Below are 24,167 nucleotides of genomic sequence, written 5' to 3'. Positions count from 1 at the left end.
CCTTGGAAAAATGCTTACGCTAGAGGAGAGCCCACGAGGGGAAAATCATTATTTTCACTTGGGTCGAGCTAGATTCCAGTGGGATTGCCCGAAATCAGAGAAAAGTCGCCATAACACGTCAATATATTTGGACCTCGTTTTCTTTATACAATGGTTTTGAAAGGGTGGGTATGGTAAGATTGAAGACGGCCTTGCTACGAAACTATAGCTTCCCACCTCATGTGATTTCGTTATCGTATGAGGAAATTATGATGAAAATAGTTTGAAAGGGATACCGTGAGTGAAGGAGAAGGAAGAAGAAGAAAAGTTTCTTTCCCCCTTCTCCACTTTTCCCTTCTTTTCGTTTCTTCCCGATCCTTCTCCACCTCTCATCTTTTCATCTTTTTTTTTTAAAAATTATTTTATTCTATCATTCATATTTTATATCTAGTGTTATTATCTTTTCCATTACTTTAAATAAAATGATTTATACTATTTCATAAAATCTTGCTTCTAGTTCTAATTTTCGCTATGCTTATGATCAGTCATTCATAATAACGAATGCTGTCAGAATATACTAATTAATATGTCACACGTGACCTGTCCAGTAAGTTAATGAAAGTCGACACATACCCTCTAAGGGCATTTTGATCGTTACACATTTAACAAAAAAAAATTATGGATGGGCTGTAACAGGAGCCCTCCTAAATTCGCCTTTTGCCCTAATTATATGGGGGTGGTGGTGGTGGTTAGAATTCAATTTAACCCCATACGTTTTGGAGGTTTTCATTTAATCTTGCAAACATGCATACTTAAGCAAAATATATCCCACTAAAAATAAGTATATTTAGTTTTGTTAAGACGGTATTAGAAGCTATAACTTACGAGTTACGAGAGAATAATTTAAACTTAAATATAAAAACGTGACAGATACAATGGCTTACCAACCGACCTAATCTACGTTTACGGAGTAAATATATGTATAGACTCAAACAAAATCATGAACATTATAATGCTCAAGTTGGCATGCATTATCTCATCAAAAACCTTATTATTTGGTTGGACGTAGGGACCATAATTTTTCCAAGGAATTTTTTTGAAATATAATATGAACTTGTACATCTTTTTCAATGTGTCATATAAACTAAAATTTTAAGCAATTTATCATACCAACTTGTCGAAATCATCAATTTGTCATCTCACTCTTACTCCGTTAAGTTTTCCATCCAAAATAAGTCATGTGCCTCACACATGGCTTTGTTCGGGGTTATTTATGTCATTTTAAGATCTTTTAACAAGTTTTTACTTTTCTTTAGTAAAACTCTTAAAATTTTTGTTAGAGAGTATTCATGTGGATAGTTGTGTTCGAGTAGCGCATATGCATCTACAACTCCATTTATGGCACCAATCTCAACCCGTTTCTTATATTACAGAGCCCATATAAAATTTGATTTTGTGACATGCTAAACTGAACACACCCACTATTGTATCTTAAACATATTTTGAGCAACCATAACAGAATGCAATGCCTGATCATTTGATTGCTACCATATCAAAAATATTATTTCATTGCTTAATTATGTTCAAAATAAAAAACAGGGCTTAAAGTTCACAACATTGTCTTCATCAAAAAAAAAAAAAAATTGACATTAACAAAAAGTCTAAATTTCCAAATGATTTCCTTCAGATTCTACAGTTTTCAGGTGGCTTTCTTGAATTGTGCACTGACTTGCCTTTTGCATTTCATTTCACACTACGCCTTTTAGAAACCTACAAATAATAAAAATAATAAATAATAAAAAACCTGAAAAATTAACAGATGGCATTGGGTTATAAAAGCACACACGAGAAAGGGACAAAGACATAGGTCAAAAGAACTTGCATTAGATGCAGATTGTTCTTGTCCCTGATTTGGTGGAGTTTCACTTCCCATATTTCCTCCAGTGGCATGCTACAAAATGATCAATAAAAAAGTTACACATACATCCGTCTATAAATACAAGACTAAAATTTAAAATACGAAAGTTTTCAGTGAGCACACCATTGCTTGTGTTTGCCCACTTTTAGTAGTTGGTGAGTTATGGCCAATTTCATTTGTCCCACAAGTTTGTCCTCTCCCAGCTTCTACATAGGCCTATGAGATGATATTCCCCAATTTATAACAACCATATGTGACTAAAAATGCAGATAAGTGAGTTTTCAAAAAAAAAAAAAATGCAGATAAGTGAAAGCATTAAGCTACTTTTACCTGTGAAGCTTGTCGTTGCTTCTTCCCGAATGTTGTACAATTATGACATTTCTTGCCACACATTCCACAAGTGACCTTACTGAAGCATTTAGGCAATTTGTTTAAGGTTGATGGTGGTTGTGGCTCATCTTTCTCTCTTGCCCTCAGCTTCTTTGGCCTACCAGCTTGCTTATGATACTTTGGAGGTGCAACGGGTTGGTGATTTGTAGGTGACCAAAATTCTTGACTAGGCATGGATTGGATATAAGGAGTGTAGGCTCTCAAGTATGCTGCTTTCTTGTAACAAGAATGAACATACTTGTATGCCTTAGGGTGCTTAAATGACGGAAATATCTATCTAGGGTTAGGATCACGCGGATGAGATTGAAGGGCTGCAGGGCACTTTTGTCATCTTAATTTTGGGACGAATTTGGATTGATGGGTAGGGAATTCTAGAGCCGACAGAGGGGGACAGCAATGTCGCTTGCAGAGAGAGACAGAGAGAGTGAGAGAGATTTGGTGCGGATCTTTGACTCTGGAGTGAGAGTGGGGTAGTGAAATTACCATTTTCCCTGCTTGATTCCACATCCAACAGCTGCATTTCTGTAATTCGCCAAGTGACAGAGGGTAGGGGAGAGGATTTTCGGCGATTTCTGTTTGGTATGGGTTCAGGGAGAAAGAGTAAGGGAGAAGTAAGGTAAGCTAATTTCCAGGAATTTCTTTTCGCCCCTTCTTCACTGCAAGAAGTTGCCGGAAAAGTAAGAGGTGTAGTCAAACTAGAATTTGATAGTATTTTAACGGACTTTAAAATCAGAGTAGTTAATTAGAAGTTTGAATGTGGATTTTAAAATATTTTAAAATCATGGTGTAGTCAAATTAGGATATAGGAGGATTTAAAGAATACATCCAAATTCATGGGTAGTCAATTAAAAGTTTAAAAAGTCCATACAAATCTAGGTGTAGTGGAAATGTTAAAGATTTGCTAGGATTTTTGTGAATGAAGGATTTTAAGGGATTTGAGAGTGGGTGATATAAATACCAAATGCTATTAACAATCCAACCCCCCCCCTCAAATTTCTTTTCACACCAAACCATAGAAGGTGAACAGTCTTACCATGAGTTTAGAGCATTTCCCAGAAGACTCCCCGTTTTCGCCTTGTTTATATATTTTTCTGAATTCATGCTCTTGGTTTATTCCTTTGGGAAGATGAGAATTGCTAATGAGTCATACAATGAAGCTCTGGGAGAGAGTCATTGAGCATAGATTGAGGCAAGAGACACGGGTTTCGGACAACCAATTCGGGTTCATGCCAGGGCGCTCAACCATGGAGGCAATCTATCTCTTACGAAGATTGATGGAAAGATATAGAGATGGGAAAAAGGATTTACACATGGTCTTTATAGATTTGGAAAAAGCGTATGATAGGGTCCCAAGAGACATTCTTTGGAGGATTTTAGAGAAGAAAGGAGTACGAGTAGCACATATCCAAGCTATAAAGGATATGTATGAAGGAGCAAAGACTGCCGTAAGAACTCATGAAGGACAAACCGAAAGCTTTCCCATAACTGTAGGATTACATCAAGGCTCATCCTTAAGTCCTTACCTTTTTGCGTTGGTAATGGATGAGTTAACAGGACATATTCAAGATGATATTCCTTGGTGTATGCTTTTCGCAGACGATATAGTGTTGATAGATGAAACTCAGGAAGGGGTAAATGCAAAGCTTAACCTTTGGAGAGAAGTGTTGGAATCTAAAGGTCTTCGCCTAAGCCGATCAAAGACAGAATATATGGAGTGCAAGTTCAGTGCAAATGGAGGCCAAAACGAGTTAGGGGTGAGGATCGGAGATCAAGAAATACCAAAGAGCGACCGTTTTCGTTACCTAGGATCTATCTTGCAAAAGAACGGAGAATTAGATGGAGATCTCAACCATAGAATACAAGCTGGATGGATGAAATGGAAGAGTGCATCCGGCGTGTTATGTGACCGCCGTATGCCACTGAAGCTCAAGGGAAAATTTTATAGGACGGCAATAAGGCCGGCGATGCTGTATGGCACAGAATGTTGGGCGGTGAAACATCAACACGTACACAAAATGGGTGTAGCGGAGATGAGGATGCTTCGTTGGATGTGTGGGCACACGAGAAAGGATAAGATTAGGAATGAGGATATCCGGGGTAAAGTAGGAGTAGCCGAAATTGAAGGAAAGATGAGAGAAAATCGGTTACGGTGGTTTGGACATGTGCAAAGAAGGCCTACTGACGCTCCGATTAGAAGATGCGACTATGGGACAGAGGTTCAGGGCCGAAGGGGTAGAGGAAGACCTAGGAAAACTTTGGAAGAGACTCTAAGAAAAGACTTAGAGTACTTGGATCTAACGAAGGACATGACACAGGATTGAGCACAATGGCGTTCTAAGATTCATATAGCCGATCCCACTCAGTGACTTGGATTTTCCAAGTCTCCAACCGAGAAGTTTTCCTCACTCGGAAAATTAAGGGAACACTACCCCAACCTTCATGCTCCACTCAGAAAGCTTCAACATACAAGCTTCAACAAAAGAAAATTCAAAGAACTTAGCGAAGAAGGCTTTGGTGTATTTAACACAATACGTTGAAATGAAGGAAAGCTTATTTATTGATATCCCCGATAAGCTACAAATATGTGCATATACATGAGTCAAAATAAACACACAAGAGGGAGCCTTCACAAAGGTTGCTTAGGAGAAGTCTCAGCAGTCGGTAGAGCCCCAGAAAGAGAAGGCACCGGAGGGGGATCATTTGGAGCCTCAGTACTGGACAGAACCCTAGAAGGAGGAGGCATCAAAGGTTGATCATTTGGAGCTTCATTACGCGGTACAGCCCCAGAAGACGAAGGCAATAAATGCCTTTGGAACAAACCCACAAATCTTTGATGATCAAGTAAAACCTGACCATCAGTTTCCTTCATCTGGTCAAGCTTCCTCTTCATGTTTGTAGCATAGTCATGTGCGAGCCGGTGCAACTGTTTATTCTCATGCTTGAGCCCTCTAATCTCCTGTTTGAGACTCATCACTTCAGCCGCCAATGATTCAACTTGGCGGGTTCGAGCAAATAGGCGTTGGGCCATATTAGACACAGAACCTGCACACTGAACACTGAGAGCCAGCGAATCCTTAACAGCTAACTCATCAGACCGTTTGGAAAGTAGTCTGTTATCTTTGGGAGTGAGAAGGTTCCTGGCCACCACCGCAACGGTCATATCATTCTTCATCACGGAATCCCCAACGGTAAGAGGACCAGTAGGGGAGACGAAGGATGGGCGCCATATGTTGTCTGGAGAAGGCGGGGCTGCCTCTTCAACAAGGTTCAAGTCAAAACGACGGTCGGAGGGGCCAGACATTTTCAAAGGTGTTGAAGAGAGAAGAGGTCGGACAAATCAAGATCTTAGAAGTGCAAGAATGAAGCTTCTACTGGTGGAGATTCAAGTGTGCTTTGGAACTTAATGCCAGCCCCTATAAAAATCTGCACTCGACGGAGCTTCAGAAATCGAAGAGGCGTTTGCTTTCTCAAAAGCTGGGCTGCTTAGAGATCACGAGGGTTGATCTCAGAAATCGAAGAGGCGTTTGCTTTCTCAAAAGTTGGGCTGCTCAAAGACCACGAAGGCTGATCTCAGAAATCGAAGAGGCGCTCTCTTTCTCAAAAGCTGGGCTCCCCAGAGACCACGAGGGCCGATCTCAGAAATCGAAGAGGCACCTACTTTTCCAGCCTTGTCAGCACCTGTCACACGCACACTCAGCTTTGCGGAAATTATGGGCATTATGTCGAAGACTTCTGGGGAAGTAGAAAACACATGAATCTTACTGTTCAATCACCCACTTTCCACACGCAACAATAGCTCATGGGTACCACAGAAAACTTTGCCAAAGTTCTCTGCCAAAGTTGAGCACGTGAAGCTTGCAGCTCCCACTACATCGCTATGACCAAGAAGGGTAAAAGAATAGCAAAGAAACAGCACTAACAAAGTTTAGACCCATAAATTTTGAAGGTCTAGCTACCATATTATTACCCACAAGGGTAAAGGAACAGTACCACTGCTGGATAATTGGAAAGTCTCTGTGTGCCAACCTCTGTGCTTCGTGGCAAGGTAGACTAGCAAACATGTCCAACCTTTACTCACATTCGAGAAAACACTCCCAATAAGATTGCTTGCTCCAAAATCGAAAAGGCACCGTCCTCCGAATCTCGAGAGCCAGACTCCCAACATGACTACTTTTTTAAAAATCGAAGAGGGTAAAGGAACAATACCATTGCTGGATAATTGGAAAGTCCCTGTGTGTCAACCTCTGTGCTTCGTGGCAAGGTAGACTAGCAAACATGCCCAACCTTTACTCACATTCGAGAAAACACTCCCAACAAGATTGCTTGCTCCAAAATCGAAGAGGCACCGCCCTCCGAATCTCGAGAGCCAGACTCCCAACATGATTACTTTCTCAAAAATCGAAGAGACACTGCTCCCCGAATCTTCGAGAGCCAGACCCCCATCATGATTGCTTTCTCAAAAATCGATGAGGCATCGTTCTCCGAATCAATCGAAGAGGCGCTCGCTTTCTCAAAAGCTGGGCTGCTCAGAGACCACGAGGGCCGATCTCAGAAATCGAAGAGACACCTACTTTTCTAGCCTTGTCAGCACCTGTCACACGCACACTCAGCTTTGCAGAAATTATGGGCATTCTGTCGAAGACTTCTGGTGAAGTAGAAAGCACATGAATCTTACTGTTCAATCACCCACTTCCCACACGCAACAATAGCTCATGGGTACCACAGATAACTTTGCCAAAGTTGAGCACGTGAAGCTTGCAGCTCCCACTACATCGCTCTGACCAAGAAAGGTAAAAGAATAGCAAAGAAACAGCACTAACAAAGTTTAGACACATAAATTTTGAAGGTCTAGCTACCATATTATTACCCACAAGGGTAAAGGAACAGTACCACTGCTGGATAATTGGAAAGTCCCTGTGTGTCAACCTCTGTGCTTCGTGGCAAGGTAGACTAGCAAACATGCCCAACCTTTACTCACATTCGAGAAAACACTCCCAACAAGATTGCTTGCTCCAAAATCGAAGAGGCACCGTCCTCCGAATCTCGAGAGCCAGACTCCCAACATGACTACTTTCTCAAAATCGAAGAGAGGGTAAAGGAACAGTACCATTGCTGGATAATTGGAAAGTCCCTGTGTGTCAACCTTTGTGCTTCGTGGCAAGGTAGACTAGCAAACATGCCCAACCTTTACTCACATTCGAGACAACACTCCCAACAAAATTGCTTGCTCCAAAATCGAAGAGGCACCGCCCTCCGAATCTCGAGAGCCAGACTCCCAACATGATTACTTCCTCAAAAATTGAAGAGACACTGCTCTCCGAATCTCGAGAGCCAGACCCCCAGCATGATTGCTTTCTCAAAAATCGAAGAGGCATCGTTCTCCGAATCTCGAGAGCCAAATACCACAGACCACTTTTTCAAAGTGCTCTGACAGAGTTAAAACATGTGAAACTGGCAGCTCCCACTACCGTGCTATGACCAAGCAGGGTAAAGGAATAGCATTACTACTTGTTAGGGAGACTCCTATATATGTCGACCTCCATCCCCAACGGACAGGCAGACCTGCAAAAATGCTCAACCCTTCATCATATCTGAGAGGGCACTCCCAACGAAGCCTTTCGAAATATTCAGCTTTCTTTCCCCCCGATAATACCTCTGTAAACAAGCTATACTAGAGCAAGAATATCTCATATCATCAGGGTTAAAAGCAAGAGTATCCCATATCATGCTTTTTCCCTGTCTTTTCCTTTGGCCTTGTTTTTACCTGCAAGACAAGGAGAAAGAGAGCAATCAGTCAGCACTTGGAATCAAGCTTCCAGCCAGGAACTGACTGCCTGGAACCCCTTACCTGATTACTTACCTGGCATTGCTCTCGAGTACTCATCTTCAACATCTTATGTTTCCAGGGAAGATTCCGCATCTGCTTGAGGAACAGATAGGGCAAGTGCGAAGGATACAAGGAAGCATGTGGAGACAAGCGTAACAGCACACGTGCCGATACATCCATTACTCTGTCAAAAGCAAAAGTATCCCATATCAGCAGGGTGGAACGTACTCTAGATTTGATGGACTTGTTTTGACCCTCAAATTCTTCAGTCGGCCTTATACTCTGGAGGAAACCAGAAAACCCTCCAGCTCAGTTCAAGAATAAGCTTGTGGAAAGTTACTTCTTCAAAAGCAAAAGTATCTCATATCATCTCTTCTCATTTTTCTTCTCTTTATCCTTCATGCTGCTGCAAGATGGGGAGAAGGTGAACAATCAGTCGGAGCTCTGATTGCTTACCTTGTCTGTCACCTCTTTCAGCAGACCCCCTAGCTCGGCGACTTGGGGGACTCCTACTACATGGTTTGTATCGCGCTTGACCAAGCCTGAAACTACAAGTAAGCTTCAAGTGAAATTGATACATTACCTTGTGCATCTCCACCAGTTAAAGATACCACCCCTGGATGGAGGAAGAGTACTTCCAGAGAAGATGCCACATCTACCTATGAGACAGATAAGGCAAGTCAAGACGACACCACACTCCGATACTTAAAAGTTTCGTGATTACGAGATCATTCTCCCACAATATTTCCTAATGTCATTTGTACTAAATCATTCACTTGTACTCACTAAAGGAGAGCTTGAACCTATGTACTTGTGTAAACCCTTCACAATTAATGAGAACTCTTCTATTCCGTGGACGTAGCCAATATGGGTGAACCACGTACATCTTGTGTTTGCTTTCCTATCTCTATCCATTTATATACTTATCCACACTAATGACCGGAGCAATCTAGCGAAGATCACAAAAAGCGACCGTTTTCGCTACCTAGGATCTATCTTGCAAGAGAACGGAGAATTAGATGGAGATCTCAACCATAGAATACGAGCTGGATGGATGAAGTGTAAGAATGCATCCGGCGTGTCGTGTGACCGTCGTAGGCCACTGAAGCTCAAGGGAAAATTTTATAGGACGGCAATAAGGCCAGCGATGTTGTATGGCACAGAATGTTGGGCGGTGAAGCATCAACACGTACACAAAATGGGTGTAGCGGAGATGAGGATGCTTCGTGGGATGTGTGGGCACACGAGAAAGGATAAGATTGGGAATGAGGATATCCGAGGTAAAGTAGGAGTAGCCGAAATTGTAGGAAAGATGAGAGAAAATCGGCTCCGGTGATTTGGACATGTGCAAAGAAGGCCGAATGACGCTCCGGTTCGAAGATGTGACTACGGGACAGAGGTTCAGGGCCGAAGGGGTAGAGGAAGACCTAGGAAAACTTTGGAAGAGACTCTAAGAAAAGACTTAGAGTACTTGGATCTAACGGAGGACATGACACAAAACCGAGCGCAATGGCGTTCTAGGATTCATATAGCCGACCCCACTTAGTGGGAAAAGGCTTTGTTGTTGTTGTTGTTGTTGTTGTTGTTGGATTATAGTTGTATATTGTTTTGCTTTATACTCGTGCTTTTCTGAATTGAGATTCTCTCATCTGCACTTTTGATTTTTCTAAGTTTGGCTTTTCCCATTTGATTTAAGCCTTTTTTCTGCAAATTAGTGTCCATGTTTTTGGCTTCAAATGTTTTTTTTTTTTGGTCATGGTTAAAATGTTTTTTATCCCAGGATTTTGCTGCCCAAATATGTCCTACTCAATTTCGATTTTCATTTGGTATTCTTTCACATATATTATTATTATTCATGATTGGATATCCTGTTCTTGAACTTGAAATCATCATTCTTGAATGGCTATGATGTTCTAAAGCAGATGCTATCCTTAACAATTATTCAAACTCTTGGATCAATATTCTCAATACCCCATTCTATTTACATATTTGATTGGTTTGTATTTCTATATCAATAGATATATGTTTATGTTCCTTTCAATTTATGTTCTTTTCAGATTGTGTACTAAAAAAAATATTTATTTTATGTTGTAGGAGTCAACTAAAATCCTAAGAAATCCATTCAAATCCATAAATATCTATAATAGAAATCCATATAAATCTGCCAAAATCTACATAGAATTGTAAATCTATTAAAATCTTTTTAAATTTGTCACTTAAAAAAATCCATTAAAATCCTCTAAAATCCAAATTGACTACATCGTGATGCATAATTTACTTTCATTTTTTTGATTAATTTATGACGAGTTTACTTCTTGGGCAGTGCAACCTTTAAAGGGAAGGGATACATTCAGACCAAAAAAGAAAAAAAGAAGGGATACATCCATTCTTTTCCCTGCTACAGGTATGGACCTCTGTTAAATTTAATTTTCCTAAGCATTTTCTTTTGTTTAAGGTCAAAATTATTTATGAGTCATATTTATTATCGTCATGCATAGAAAAATGTTGTAATTGTTTCTCTTTCTCTCAAAGTTAGTAGATCTGAAGTTGGTACATGGATATATACAACATAGAAAATGAACATTTACTCTTAACAAAATCACATAGAATTGACATGCTTTGGTATGGTTCAAAATGATATCATGTGAAGAAGTTTCATCATTGCTTTGGTATCATGACTTTCAATGTAGTTAAGAGTTTATGTGCAGTTGCATTTTTCTCTATGCACTGCAGTATGAATTCGTTGGTCATTAGTGAAGCTGCATGGTGTGGGATGCAGATAAATGAACTGCAAATGGTTACACCTCGCAGCCTGAGATATTTCATCAGGTATGGAGGACGATGTTTTTCTAATTCCTAGAGCTTCTTTTGCATGCTTCTATACTAGTAGGACTATTATTTCTTAATCTCTAGGTGATCCAGTCTGTACCAGATTATTTGAGGATTCCATAAGGGAAACTTTATTGCGTGTATGTTCATGATTCATATTTCATATCATCTGACAAATGGTTTTAGCAGTAGTTGTACTTATTATGCTTGGTGTCCAAGTTTAGACTCCCCCTTGTCTTTTATTTTGCTCTTCCTTTCTTTCATTCCCTTTGCTTCGGAGGGGTGCAAACTAACATTTTTTTTTTTTTTTGGTTTTGTGGGGAAATAGATTTGAGGATTGGAAAATGAATCTATTAGCATTTCCACAAAAAAAAAAAAATATATATATATATATATATATATATATATATACACTTTTCCAATGAGCCTACAATTGCTTTTATGTTGTAATTTTGGAGGGTTTTGTATGTGTGCTCGGATGCTACGTGTGATTGTCTGATTTCAGTCTTTTTTGCTTTTAGGAAACTCTGGTGTTTGAATTTTGGGGCATAAATCCACCGAACAGATAATCATTTTCCAGAGCTGACCGTAAGAGAAACATTGGATTTTACAGCTAGATGTCAAGATGCAAGTGAAGCCTATGTAGGTGTGTTCTTGTTAATTGCAATTTCGTTACTTTCAATGCGTATATATTCTTAATTCCAGCAATTATTTCATGTACTCAATCGAGCACTGTTGATATCCTTCCCCTGTTTTTGTCAATTGTTTTATGCTGTAGCATACATGAATGATTTGGTACGGTTAGAGAGGGAAAGGAATATAAGGCCGGATCCATAAATTGATGCATTTATGAAGGTTACAATAATTTAATTTTGACACAAGAAAAAAGAAAGAATTGAATTTTGCATTTTGTAATTGTTTTAGTTTAACTAAAGTTTTTATTTTATTTTGGTCCATTTCATTGAAGAGTTTGCAAAAAAAAAAAAAGAATTGAATTTTGGATTTTGTAATTGTTTTAGTTTAACGGAAGTTTTTATTTTATTTTGGTCCCTTTCATTGTAGAGTTTGCAATTGGGGTGTTTATGCATGTGTTATGTATGCTGTCCTGAAACATGTCATCATGTTTACCTTTTTTATAATGACTATGATGATGCAAAAGATATCTACGGGAAATCCATTTCTTTGCAAATTCCCATATGATCAGAGAGGTCGACTTATCTTGGAGGTTTTGCTAATTAAAATATGCCACTAGCCACCAGTCTCATCTCTCTAATTCTAGCATGCTTTTATGGTGTTGCCCTGGATCACATATGATGGTGGTATGCTCTCCATTGTTGGAAGTCTTTAACTTCTTTTTCATTTTGCATGATAGCCATTTATACCCTGGAAAGCAATAAATATGCCATGTTGCAAACAAGCACATAAAAAAGCATAACTTTGATTTGGTGGCTTTTGTAAGCTTACGATGTTTTCTATATCGAAGGTTCATTTTTCTGTCTTAACCATTTGCTAGATAGGAAAATTGCCTGAGAATCTGAGATAGTTCCCGCTTAAATCATGCTCTCTCTCTCAATCTAAAATAGAGACATGATTCAAAATCAACATCACAAATATTGTTGAAAGACATGTTGTTAAGATCCTGAAAGATTGAACAAAGTTATTTCTATATGATTATATCAGTTTTAAGATTACCCACTACCCAATATTTGAACAGTCAATGCTTGGATAAATAGTAGAAGACACGAGGCAGCACAGAGGAAAATCCTTCCCGCTTCTTCCATGCTCTGGGTTTGCAACCTCTGCCCTTCAAGCTCCGAACTCGGATCCGAAGGCCTCATGGGTATATTCGCTCACGCTTCTCTCTTATTTCCCTGCTAATCATTCCAAATTTCATTTTTGTGTCGAATTTTAAATTTTGAGATCAGGGTAGATTACAACCATGTGTTACACAATTGGGATTTTGAGTACAAACACTATTTCTATGTTTGCCCTCTTTGTTTTAGGGATAATCAACTGTTATTAAGCTGTTTTCGTAGTGATTAGAACTTCCTTTAGAACTAATGAATCAAGTGATAGCGAGATAAGGTAATCAAAATAGCACAAATATGAGCATTGCGATCATGATACTCACTAGATCGAAGTGCATGTTTAATAATGGAATCAACAAATGGAAAAACAAAATCATAAGTTGGGTACAAGTTGTACTCGGACCCAATTCAATGATGTCGTGTAGATTGTAGGGGTAATAAACAAGATTTCGAAGAGATTTTTTTGGATCTTGCATATCCAGAGTTCTTCTCAATGAATGATTATGATTTAGGTCTGGACCTCAGATCCCCATTTTCTTCTTGAGAATTTGAAAATGTACTTGTGAGCTTAATCAACATCTAATTGTGGACTATCTAACCTAGATATATCTACAAGATGGTCATAATATTATTTGCTTGTTATTACAAGCTCAATTTCCCAATTGTAGGCTATTTCAGGCCACTGGGATTACTTTTGAGCACACAATTTTTCATGGCTTAGCACAAGGTTTAAGCATTCTATTCATTGCTTATTTTTGCTTGGGAGAAGCATCTTGATCCACATGCATCATCATGATCATTTCGGTTGACGTTTATTTTTCAACCAACAAGAAATTGTATACACAAAAATGGTTCAATCCATGAAAATTGAGATTCAAGTTTATCTTTCTTTAGTTCTACACATCCAAAAGTAAATAGCAACTAAAATACCTCTTTGTAATTGCAAATACAATTTAGTTTTAAAAAAAAATCTAAAAGAGTTCCAAGTCATGCAGATGAACATTTTATGCAAATATATTGCTAGGGCTTGATCCTTTCTACTTCATAACTAGTCATTCCCTCGCACTCAGCATGTTACCTTTAAGTCAAAGAGGAAAATAACTTTATGAGCAATTCATATGATGTAATAAGTAGACGGAATTGATCAATAACAACTTGAAAGAAAAGAATTTGAAGACTTTACCACTCCTTGCATGCCTCACACCACACCATGAGATTATCTGGGTTATACGGCATCTGACAAGTGCAATACCTTAAAAAATAATTAAACAAATAAACAGCACATCAAATTTCATCCATAAACACCACATATCAACTAAAACGTAAGATAAAAGAGACTCATAGAGGAATAAGAAAATTGTCGAACCCTTTCCTGGAAGGCAAGTACCTAAATCTCCAATAGTAATCCTCATATGTTACCGTTTGGAGTTTTACGTACTCATCAAGAGTGTGGACATTACACTTTCCGAGAATGTTATCAATGCTCACATGATCACGATGATTAGACCATATGAGCTCATCATTTCCAAAGAAAGGAGGATGCTTTTCAAGGGCATCCTCTGACCTATAGAACCATCTCACCATCGCTTTCTTTTTATTATGACTGAAACACGGGATGACCGTCATCCATGGCTGATCGTTCACTATTGCACTATCATGATTAATCAGGACACAATCCCCAATGGAGAAAGTCTCATTGGTAGTTGTAATGCAACAAGTGGTCATCCTCTCCAAATAACATGCAATCATATAAAAGAGATCCAACAAGCAGTGATCAACTTAACCCAAGTGTCCCTCCCAATTCTATTGTCAATCACATAAAATAGATCCGTCAACTATATGACCTCAACTATAACAAAAAAGCCCAATCTTAAAACAAAAGAATAAAAAAAAATATAAATCTTATAACAAAAGATTAAAAAAACATAGCTATTAGTGCTTTTAGTGAGGGTGAGCTAATCTGGGCAATAGACTTCAAACTACACCATTACAGAATTGATCTACATTCTAATCACTAGCAGCAAACGAAACCTTAATTTTAATTCAAAATCGAAACCCTAATAGCTCAAAATTTTGAACTATTATAGAATTGATAACTAATTTTAAATCAAAATCAGAAACACGAGCAGCAAACGAAACCCAAATTAAAATCAAGGTGAAATATCTTACCATGTGCAGTGCAGCCGTTGGAGGTGAAAGACAGAATTCGAGAGGAGACAGAGACTTGACAGTCAGAAAGGAGTCGAGAGAGAAAGAGAGAGCCGGTGATTCTGAATTTGAATTATATTAGCCGTTGAATTTAAATTTGGACCGTCAATTTTGTTTTTAACTGTTGGATTTAATCATCTTAGTCGTTGAATTTAAATTTGAACACTATATAAAAGAATATGAAACACATTGAAATAATTTCTTTTAATTATTTTACCCGTTGGACTCCGAGTCTTAACTCCATCCCCCATACTCTCTGGATTCCGAGTCTTCGACTACCAGGCACCACCACCATCTCCTCTCAAGTCTCAACTCCCCACATCTCTTCTCTCTCCTGACTCTGACCACCACCAACCATCATCTCCTCTCAACTGAAGTCGATAGCTCGATCCCTCCCACCACTAAGTAAGGTCGTACCCAGTGCATAAGCTCCCGCTTTACGCAGGGTCTGGGAGAGGTGAATGTCGGCTAGCCTTACCCCCATTTATGGAGAGGCTGCTCCCAAGTCTCGAACCCAAGACCTACCGCTCATGGGCGAAGGATTTAAGATTTAGTGTTTTCTAGATTTTGGGATTTTGGGGTCTTGACCTAATAATTCCTAGTTGTCTGATGATGGAATCGACTGCTTAGTCTTATAATTTTGAAGCTTTGCTTTGGTATTTGATTGAATTGGAATTAGAATTATGAGAATATTTAGATTTGGGGTGTTGGTGATCGGTGGGCAAGTGTTGGGGTCATTCTTATAAGCATATTGTGTTTGGAATTATGAGATTAAAATGAGATTAGATTGGAATATGAGAATTGAGTTTGGTTTGATTGAATTGAGATTAGATTGTATTTGGTGTCATTGTGCTGGGTTTTTGTTGTTCATGTTGATAAAAGATTTCGCCATCAGTTTTTCCCTTTTTTCCTTGTAAGCCATATTCAATAAGATAAAGGTGGTCAGTTTTTACATATTTTTTTTCTCTCATTCAAGCTTCCATTTCTTATTGATATGCTTGTGGATTTTGATAATAATAGTACAGTCCGGGTCGTTTGTTTTGAAACTGAATTGAGCAAAGCAGATTGTATTTGGAATTATGAGATTGAATTGAGATTAAAGTCGAATATGAGAATTGAGATTGGTTTGATTGAATTGGATTAGATTGTATTTGGTGTCATTGTGCTGGGTTTTTGTTGTTCATGTAGAAAAGAGATTTCGCCATCAATTTTTCCCTTTTTTCTCCCTGGAAGCCATATTCAATAAGATAAAAGTGATAAGTTTTTAAATATTTTTTTATCTCATTCAAGCTTCCATTTTGTGATTGATATGGTTGTGGATTTTGATAATAATAGTACAGTCAGGGTCGTTTTGATCTGAAATTGAATTGAGCTAGTGTTGTGTTTGGATTACAAAGGATATGTGAAAATAACCTGTTTTGAAAAGGAAAAAAAAAATGTAATCTATTCTGAATAAAAAATGTAATCAATTTTGTAATGGTGCGAAATTTTTAGCTAACTTTCCTATTTTATTATGGTTTCGATTTTGAGTTAAAATTAAAGTTTTGTTTGCTGCTAGTTATTAGAATTTAGATCAATTCTGTAATGGTGCAAAATTTTGACTGAATGGATATTTTGTTGGTGTAATTATTTTGATCAATTCATGTAAGTTTCTAATTTTCTTTTTCTTCATTACATAGATATGTAAGTTTCTAATATTCTCATAATTCAAATTTCAATTTAATCAAAATATCAAAGCAAAGCTTCAAAATTATAAGACTAAGCAGTTGATTCCGTTATCAGACAACTAGAAATTATTAGATCAAGACCCCAAAATCTAGAAAACACTAAATCTTAAATCCCTAAAAATTAAAACTGAGTACCTTACTCAGTGGTGGGAGGGATCGAGCTATCGACTTCAGTTGAGAGGAGATGATGGTGGTGGTTGGAGTCGGGAGATAGAAGAGATGTGGGAGTTGAGACTTGAGAGGAGATGGTGGTGGTGCCTGGTAGTAGGAGACTTGGAATCCAGAGAGTCTTAAGGGATGGAGTTGAGACTCGGGAGTTCAACGAGTGAAATAATTAAAAGAATTTTTTTCAATACGTTTCATATTCTTTTATAAAGTGTTTAAATTCAACAGCTAAGATGATTAAATCCAACAGTAAAAAATTTGGCGGTCCAAATTTAAATTCAACGGCTAATATAATTCAAATTCAGAATCACCACACACCGGCTCTCTCTCGACTCGTTTCTGAGTCTCTTTCTCCTCTCGAATTCTATATGTCTTTCACCTCCAACGATTGCACTGCACGTGGTAAGAAATTTCACCTTGATTTCGATTTGGGTTTCGTTTACTGCTAGTGATTTTGATTTAAAACTAGTTATCAATTATGTAATAGTTCGAAATTTTGAGCTATTAGGGTTTCAATTTTGAATTAAAATTAAGGTTTCATTTGCTGCTAGTGATTAGAATGTAGATCAATTATGTAATGGTGTAGTTTGAATTCTATTGTCCAGATTATTTCACCCTCACTAAAAGCACTAATAGCTATGTTTTTTTAATCTTTTGTTATAAGATTTATGTTTTGTTTATTCTTTTGTTATAAGATTGAGCTCTTTTGTTATAGTTGAGGTCATATAGTAGACGGATCTCTTTTATGTGATTGACATTAGAGTTGGGAGGGACACTGGGGTTAAGCTGATCACTTCTTGTTGGATCTCTTTTATATGATTGCCAGTTATTTGGAAGGGATGGCCACTTGTTGCATTACAACTACCAATGAGACTTTCTCCGTTGGGGATTAAGTCATGATTAATCATGATGGTGCAATAGTGAACGATCAGCCATGGGTGGCGGCCATCCTGCGTTTTAGTCACAATAAAAAGAAAGTGATGGTGAGGTGGTTCTATAGGTCAGATGATGCCCTTGAAAAGCGTCCTCCTTTCTTTGGAAAGGATGAGCTCATATGGTTTAATCATCGTGATACTATGAGCATTGATACCATTCTCGGAAAGTGTAATGTCCACACTCTTGATGAGTACGTAAAACTCCAAATGGTAACATATGAGGATTACTATTAGAGATTTAGGTCTTGCATTCTAGGAAAGGGTTCGACAATTTTCTTATTCCTCTGTGAGTCTCTTTTATCTTACGTTTTAGTTGATATGTGGTGTTTATAGATGAAATTTGATGTGCTGTTTATTTGTTTAATTATTTTTTAAGGTATTGCACTTGTCAGATACCGTATAACCCAGATAATCTCATGGTGTGCTGTGAGGCATGCAAGGAGTGGTAAAGTCTTCAAATTCTTTTCTTTCAAGTTGTTATTGTTCAATTCCATCTTTACTTATTACATCATATGAATTGCTCATAAAGTTTCCATGCTGAATGCGAGGGAATGACTAGTGATGAAGTAAAAAGGATCAAGCCCATGCAATATATTTGCATAAAATGTTCATCCGCATGACTTGAAACTCTTTTGGATGTTTTTTGTAAAACTAAATTGTATATTGCAATTACAAAGAGGTATTTTAGTTGCTATTTAGAAAGATAAACTTGAATCTCAATTTTCATGGATTGAACCATCTTTGTGTACACAATTTCTTGTTGGTTGAAAAATAAACGTCAACCGAAATGATCATGATGATACATGCCTGTGGATCAAGATGATTCTCCTAACCAAAAATTAGCAATGAATAGAATGCTTAACCTTGTGCTAAGCCATGAAAAATTGTGTGCTTAAAAGTAATTCCCAGTGGTCTGAAATAGCCTACAATTGGGAAATTGAGCTTGTAATAACAAGCAAATAATATTATGACCATCTTGTAGATATATCTAGGTGAGATAGTCCACAATTAGATGTTGATTAAGCTCACAAATTCGTTTTCAAATTCTTGAGAAGAAAATGGGCATTCGAGGTCAATTGTGACCTAAATCATAATCATTCATTGAGGAGAACTCTGGATATGCAGTATCCAAAAAAAATCTCTTCAAGATCCTATTTATTACCCCTACAATCTACACCACATCATCGAATTGTGTCCGAGTACAACTTGTACCCAACTTATGATTTTGCTTTTCCATTTGGTGATTCCATTATTAAACATGCACTTCGATCTAGTGAGTATCATGATCACAGTGCTCAGTACCATCGAGTCCAAGAGGATATTGACAATATTAACAAAAAGTCTAAAGTTTCAAATGATTTCTTCAGATTCTACGGTTTTTAGGTGGTTTTCTTGACTTGTGCATTGACTTACCTCTTGCATTTTTTTTTCACTCTACCCCTTTTAGAAACCTACAAACAATAAAAAAGTAAAAAAAAACCTGACGAGAAAGGGACAAAGACATAGGTCAAAAGAACTTGCATTAGGTGCAGATTTTTCTTGTCCCTGATTTGGTGGAGTTTCACTTCCCGTATTTCCTCCAGTGGCATGCTACAAAATGATCAATAAAAGAGTTACACATACATCAGTCAATAAATACAAGACAAAACCTTAAAATACCGAAGTTTTCAGTACGCACACCATTGCTTGTGTTTGCCCACTTTCAGTAGTTGGTGAGTTATGGCCAATTTCATTTGTCCCACAAGTTTGTCCTCTCCCAGCTTCTCCATAGGCCTAAGAGATGATATTCCCCAATTTATAACAACCATATGTGACTAAAAATGCAGATAAGTGAAACCATTAAGCTATTTTTACCTGTGAAGCTTGTCGTTGCCTCTTCCCGCATGTTGTACGATTATGACCTTTCTTGCCACACATTCCACAAGTGACCTTGCTGAAGCATTTAGGCAATTTTTTTAAGGTTGATGGTGGTTGTGGTTCATCTTGCTCTCTTGCCCTCACCTTCTTTGGCCTACCAGCTTGCTTATGATACTTTGGAGATGCAACGGGTTGGTGATTTGTAGGTGGCCAAAATTCTTGACTAAGCATGGCATGGATATAAGGAGTGTAGGCTCTCAAGTATGCTGCTTTCTTGTAACAAGAATGAACATACTTGTATGGATCGTCCTCCTTTCTATAGATTACAGCAATTCCATGAGCACAAGGAATTCCAGTGAGATCCCACCTTCTACATGTACATGTGTGTTTCGCTAAATCAACCACATATTGTGCTCCACTCATATGCTTCACTTGATACTCCATATCACCTGACAACCAAGCAATACATGAACCACTTTCTAATTTATTTTTTTCAACCATTTTAAATATTCTAGGGCCAACCTCAGTTTTCCACTTATCCGCTGCTTCTCTCATTCTTGCCATTCTGACCATCAGATATGTTGTAATCCTTTCCACCATAGTTAATATTGGTTTATCTCTTGCTCTCAATATTGCACTACTAAAAGACTCACATAGAATATTCAACAAGATATCACACTTAGATGATGTCCTAGAATAAGATCTGCTTCAATGACATGCTGGTTTGTCATCAAACCAACTTATAGCCAATCCGTCTTCAACTTCCATCTTAGTCATCTCTGCTTTAAATCCTGGAATGGTGGTTGCTCTAGCTGCTGACCAAAGAATTTGTTTCAATGCAATGCCAACGTGTGTTTTCTTGAAATTGTTATATAAGTGTCGAACACAATGTATGTGTTCAGCAGTTGGAATAAGGTCCTTCACAGCTTTTATTAACCCCTTTTGTTTGTCTGACGTAAAGACCCAAGCATGCCCATTTTCAATACCCAAATCAGTGATGAGTAGCTCGAGAAACCAAGTCCAAGTTCTTCTATCTTCAATTTCAACAATCGCATATGCTACTGGATACATGCCATTGTTGGCATCTATACCAATGGCAGCAAGCAACTGGCCTGGATGTGGACCTTTAATGTGGCATCCATCCAATCCCACCACTGGCCTACAACCTTCCAAAAAGCCTTTTTTCAATGCTGCAAAGCATACATACAACCTCTGAAACCTAGGCCTTCCTCCTTCCATTTCAGTCTTCACCAAAATTGTACTGCCAGGATTTCTTCGCTTGAGCTCCTCACAATAATCCCATAACCTTGCATATTGCTCCACATAAGCCCCTTCACTCTTCTCAGCTGCCAATGATCGTGCTTTATAAAGTTGAGCCGGTGTTACATGCATATTGTATTGTTTATGAACAGTTTGTTGAAATTTTGACACTTCCCACTTAGGATTGTCAAGCAAATAGTCAGCATACCTATGTGATAACCAATTTGAGGTGCATACTCTGAGCTTTTGCTCTCTCGGACATGTATGGACGTCATTGAGTGTCTTCACTATAAGTGCAGGGCTCCCATCTGTTTTGCTTGCATAAATCACCCATGGACATCCCTCCTTTGTACACTTACCCTGAACTTTATAACCTTCTCTTATTGGGAATCTTATTTGTCTTCCATTCACACAACCATAATATGTCACTGCTTGTCTGAGCCCCCTTCTATTGGCAAATATCATTCCAGTTCTTCATATCCAAATCACTTCTAAAAGGAATGAATTTGGGCATTTTCTTCCTACGTTTCCGCTTCACTGGTTGTTCACCTTCAGATGATGAACTAGAACCACTTCTAAAGCCATCAGAATCTTCGTAGTTTGTTTCAACATCTCCAAATCCTAAATCAGGAAAGGGTTCAGTATTACGTGATGCTTTCCTATTTCCATTGCATTTTCCATTGGTATTTTTCCCTTTAGTTTTCTCTAAATTGTCGTCAAATAAGTTGTCATCGACATCACTTTGTTCATAGTCTGAGTCTCACTAATTTGAATCTTCCGAATTGCCATCGCCATCTCTCTCTTCATTTTCCATGTTATGTATACCTGCCTCAACAAGGTTGTCTTGTTCCCGATCTCCTTCATAAGCTTGCTCCAAAAATCCCTCAAATATGCCAAAAGGATCAGACGTGAGGAATGTCAAAAGAGTTTGTTGAAGCTTGAATTTCAATGTTTGGGGCTGACATGTAAGGAATGTCAAAAGAGTTTGCTGAAGCTTGAATTTCAATGTTTGGGGCTGAATTGATCAGTTGGACATCATCAACGGTGTACACAAGTACCACTCTATTTAGGGGCAATACAGTAGCTAGACTCCAAAAATCACTATCAGCAACAATGGGCTTGTAAGTTCTGTCATTTGACAATGTGTAATGGTACTTAGCAGTCTTAGTATACCCACTACTAGAAAAATAGGAGTTTTAATAAAAAACTCATGGTAGTGTTCACTTTAACGAAAAATTATATTTTTACACTAAAAAGTCAATTCTGATACTATTCATTTTACCCTTTATTTTATCCTTATCGTTAAAACTTAAAGTTTTCAAGCCTTTTTCATTAGTTTTTTTTTAGAAAATAGCTATAGAACACTATCTTATTGGTGCCAATTGGAAACATTGGACACTGAATTCGGTGGCAAGCATAAACAGCCATCATGCAGCCACTAAATTAGGGTCCATGTCCTCTACAGAAGTCTCTATTGTAACAAACACCACCATTTATACATTGGTGGGCAAAGGAATAGTAGATATATGACATTATTATATTTTGGTTTATTTGTTTATTAATAGATTAAATATTTTTTCACATAAAATATGCCTTTTAGCATCAGTGTCCAAATTGCAATTTATGTATGTAAAAAGAGGGAGCCCGCTGAGCTCCCATTGACGAAGTCCACGATTAATACCACATGCTTTGGATGAAAATTAATCATTTAAACCTAGGAGAGTTCCACAACCTTCCCATCCATCCAAGAACTCGAGTAACGATTCTAGAATGAACATATTTTTCCAGATTCACCTTCATAACAATACCACCAAAAGAGTCAACATTAAGCATACAAAAACAGAAAATAAAAAATAATAACTTTGACGAAAAATAGAAAATACAAACAATGTTTCAACACTTAAGTTTGTTGCTCACAAAATTTTGTAAGTGGGATTCTCATAGGTCTTCTCAAACAATCCCGAATATCTGAAAATGATTTAAAAAGAGAGAATATAAATAGAACTTGATATACATACATTCCAACGATCTGAAAATGAATTAGAAAAAGAAACCGAGATAAAAAAAATACCCAAATAAATACCTACCAGATTAGGTTTAGGGCACATCATGATGAAAACGAGGTGGAGAGGCAGCAGGAAATCAGATCTCTACAGTCAACTTACATCCATCATTTTGACGTCGAGCATCCATCTTCTTCCATGGAGGTGCGTCTGCTTAGCTCGAGAGGGAGAGAGAGCGAGATCCAAGCAAAAATGGTTGCCAGTACCAGATCTGGTAGCCAGAGGCGTCGTTGAAATCAGATCATTAGATCTAGCCTTACTCGTGATGACGAGAGGGAGAGAGCACTCTGAGAGAGGAGGGGAACTGAGAATTATGGTTGGTTTCCAAAGATACAGATTATCAATTGTTCTTGTTTTATATACATAGAGAAACTACAATACACGTATTTCAAGACTACCAGAGCCTTTCATTTGATATCCCTTTTTATTATTACTTTTTAGAGAAAATGAGTCTTTTAAAAGAAAGTTTTAAGGGTAAAAGATTGTTTACTACTCTCATATTTCGTGGTTTTCAACATTTAGTACATGAAGTTTTTTTCGTCTCAGAGTCATACCTAAAGTTTAAATTTTGAGACAGTCTCATACATCCGTTAGTCAAACTGTTAAATCTCCCGTTAAGTGATGACGTGACGCTCATGTGGACAATGACTGGGCGCCACGGGTCATCCACGTGGAAATTTAAAAATAAATAAATAAATAAATAAACAATTAAAATTTTAATTAAATAAAAGTATAAAAATAAAAAAAATAAAAAAAAAATCCCCAGATTCCCTTTGTCTTCCCCACCCCGATCCGCTTCCCTTCTCCTTATGCACCTCTGCACATCCGCTCTCACCCTCACTCTCCGCTCTCTCTCATTCCCCAAATCCCCATATCCCTCTGCACCTCTGTACATCCATCCTTCTCCAGATCCCCTTTGTCTTCCCCACCCCGAGCGATTTGCTGTGACACGTACCTCTGCACATTCGCTCTCACTCTCCGCTCTCACTACCCAAATCCCTAAATCCTTATGCACATCTGCATATCCATCCTTCTCCAGATCCCTTTTGTCTTCCCCACCCCGAGCGACTTGGTCTCCCCCCTCCGTCCCTCTCCCCACTCGCACTCGTTCTTCCCTCACCACCACCTCCCAACCCGACCCATCCCTCTCATAGTCCCTCCATACCCAACCCAATGGGCTGGACGAGCTCCAAGCTCGACG

At 38.2% G+C, this 24,167-nt stretch overlaps 1 protein-coding gene and 3 long non-coding RNA genes across 7 annotated transcripts; 1 reads left to right on the top strand and 3 right to left on the bottom strand.

The window, feature by feature from the left end:
• Nucleotides 1–1,523: 1,523 nt before the first annotated feature.
• On the bottom strand, nt 1,524–20,496 carry LOC108174390 (uncharacterized). 3 transcript variants are annotated; one of them, XM_070807498.1, is made up of 4 exons: nt 2,228–2,509; nt 2,021–2,113; nt 1,862–1,930; nt 1,685–1,749 (listed from the first exon to the last, which is right to left on the bottom strand). In XM_070807498.1, the coding sequence occupies exons 1-4, from the start codon at nt 2,459–2,461 to the stop codon at nt 1,723–1,725; spliced, it is 423 nt and encodes a 140-aa protein (XP_070663599.1). In that variant the 5' UTR covers nt 2,462–2,509; the 3' UTR covers nt 1,685–1,722. The 3 variants fall into 3 exon arrangements, 2 of the variants coding, with proteins under 2 accessions (XP_070663598.1, XP_070663599.1); XM_070807497.1 differs by lacking the exons at nt 2,021–2,113; nt 2,228–2,509 and adding an exon at nt 19,641–20,377 and having other exon boundaries at nt 1,524–1,749; XR_011572773.1 differs by lacking the exons at nt 1,685–1,749; nt 1,862–1,930; nt 2,021–2,113; nt 2,228–2,509 and adding exons at nt 18,976–19,376; nt 19,467–19,559; nt 19,641–20,496.
• LOC114819493 (uncharacterized) lies at nt 11,430–12,391 on the top strand. The gene is made up of 3 exons (XR_011573207.1): nt 11,430–11,589; nt 11,722–11,798; nt 12,006–12,391. It is a non-coding gene; the product is annotated as an uncharacterized lncRNA (long non-coding RNA).
• LOC108172762 (uncharacterized) lies at nt 13,601–16,789 on the bottom strand. Its single transcript, XR_001789343.3, has 3 exons — nt 14,921–16,789; nt 13,935–14,003; nt 13,601–13,829 (listed from the first exon to the last, which is right to left on the bottom strand). It is a non-coding gene; the product is annotated as an uncharacterized lncRNA (long non-coding RNA).
• A 1,913-nt stretch (nt 20,497–22,409) lies between the features above and the next one.
• Nucleotides 22,410–23,380, bottom strand: LOC139189162 (uncharacterized). Of its 2 annotated transcripts, XR_011572775.1 has the most exons (3): nt 22,991–23,380; nt 22,821–22,871; nt 22,410–22,697 (listed from the first exon to the last, which is right to left on the bottom strand). It is a non-coding gene; the product is annotated as an uncharacterized lncRNA (long non-coding RNA). The 2 variants fall into 2 exon arrangements; XR_011572774.1 differs by having other exon boundaries at nt 22,667–22,871; nt 22,991–23,334.
• Between the last annotated feature and the right edge of the window lie 787 nt (nt 23,381–24,167).

The sequence above is a fragment of the Malus domestica genome, chromosome 11, assembly GCF_042453785.1.
Source record: "Malus domestica chromosome 11, GDT2T_hap1".
Taxonomy (NCBI): Eukaryota; Viridiplantae; Streptophyta; class Magnoliopsida; order Rosales; family Rosaceae; genus Malus; species Malus domestica.
Note: the sequence above shows the minus strand (reverse complement) of the source record. Positions and strands in the feature narration are given on the sequence as shown.

What these genes read in the sequence shown, in the direction of transcription:
- LOC108174390 (XM_070807497.1), bottom strand. Translation starts at nt 20,243, where the DNA reads ATGGTGGAAAGGATTACAACATATCTGATGGTCAGAATGGCAAGAATG. An exon ending in GGCAACGACAAGCTTCACAG is followed by an intron (nt 1,931 to 19,640) that starts GTAAAAATAGCT and finishes ATCATTTTGTAG; the next exon opens with CATGCCACTGGAGGAAATAT. An exon ending in AAGAACAATCTGCATCTAAT is followed by an intron (nt 1,750 to 1,861) that starts GCAAGTTCTTTT and finishes TATTATTTGTAG; the next exon opens with GTTTCTAAAAGGCGTAGTGT.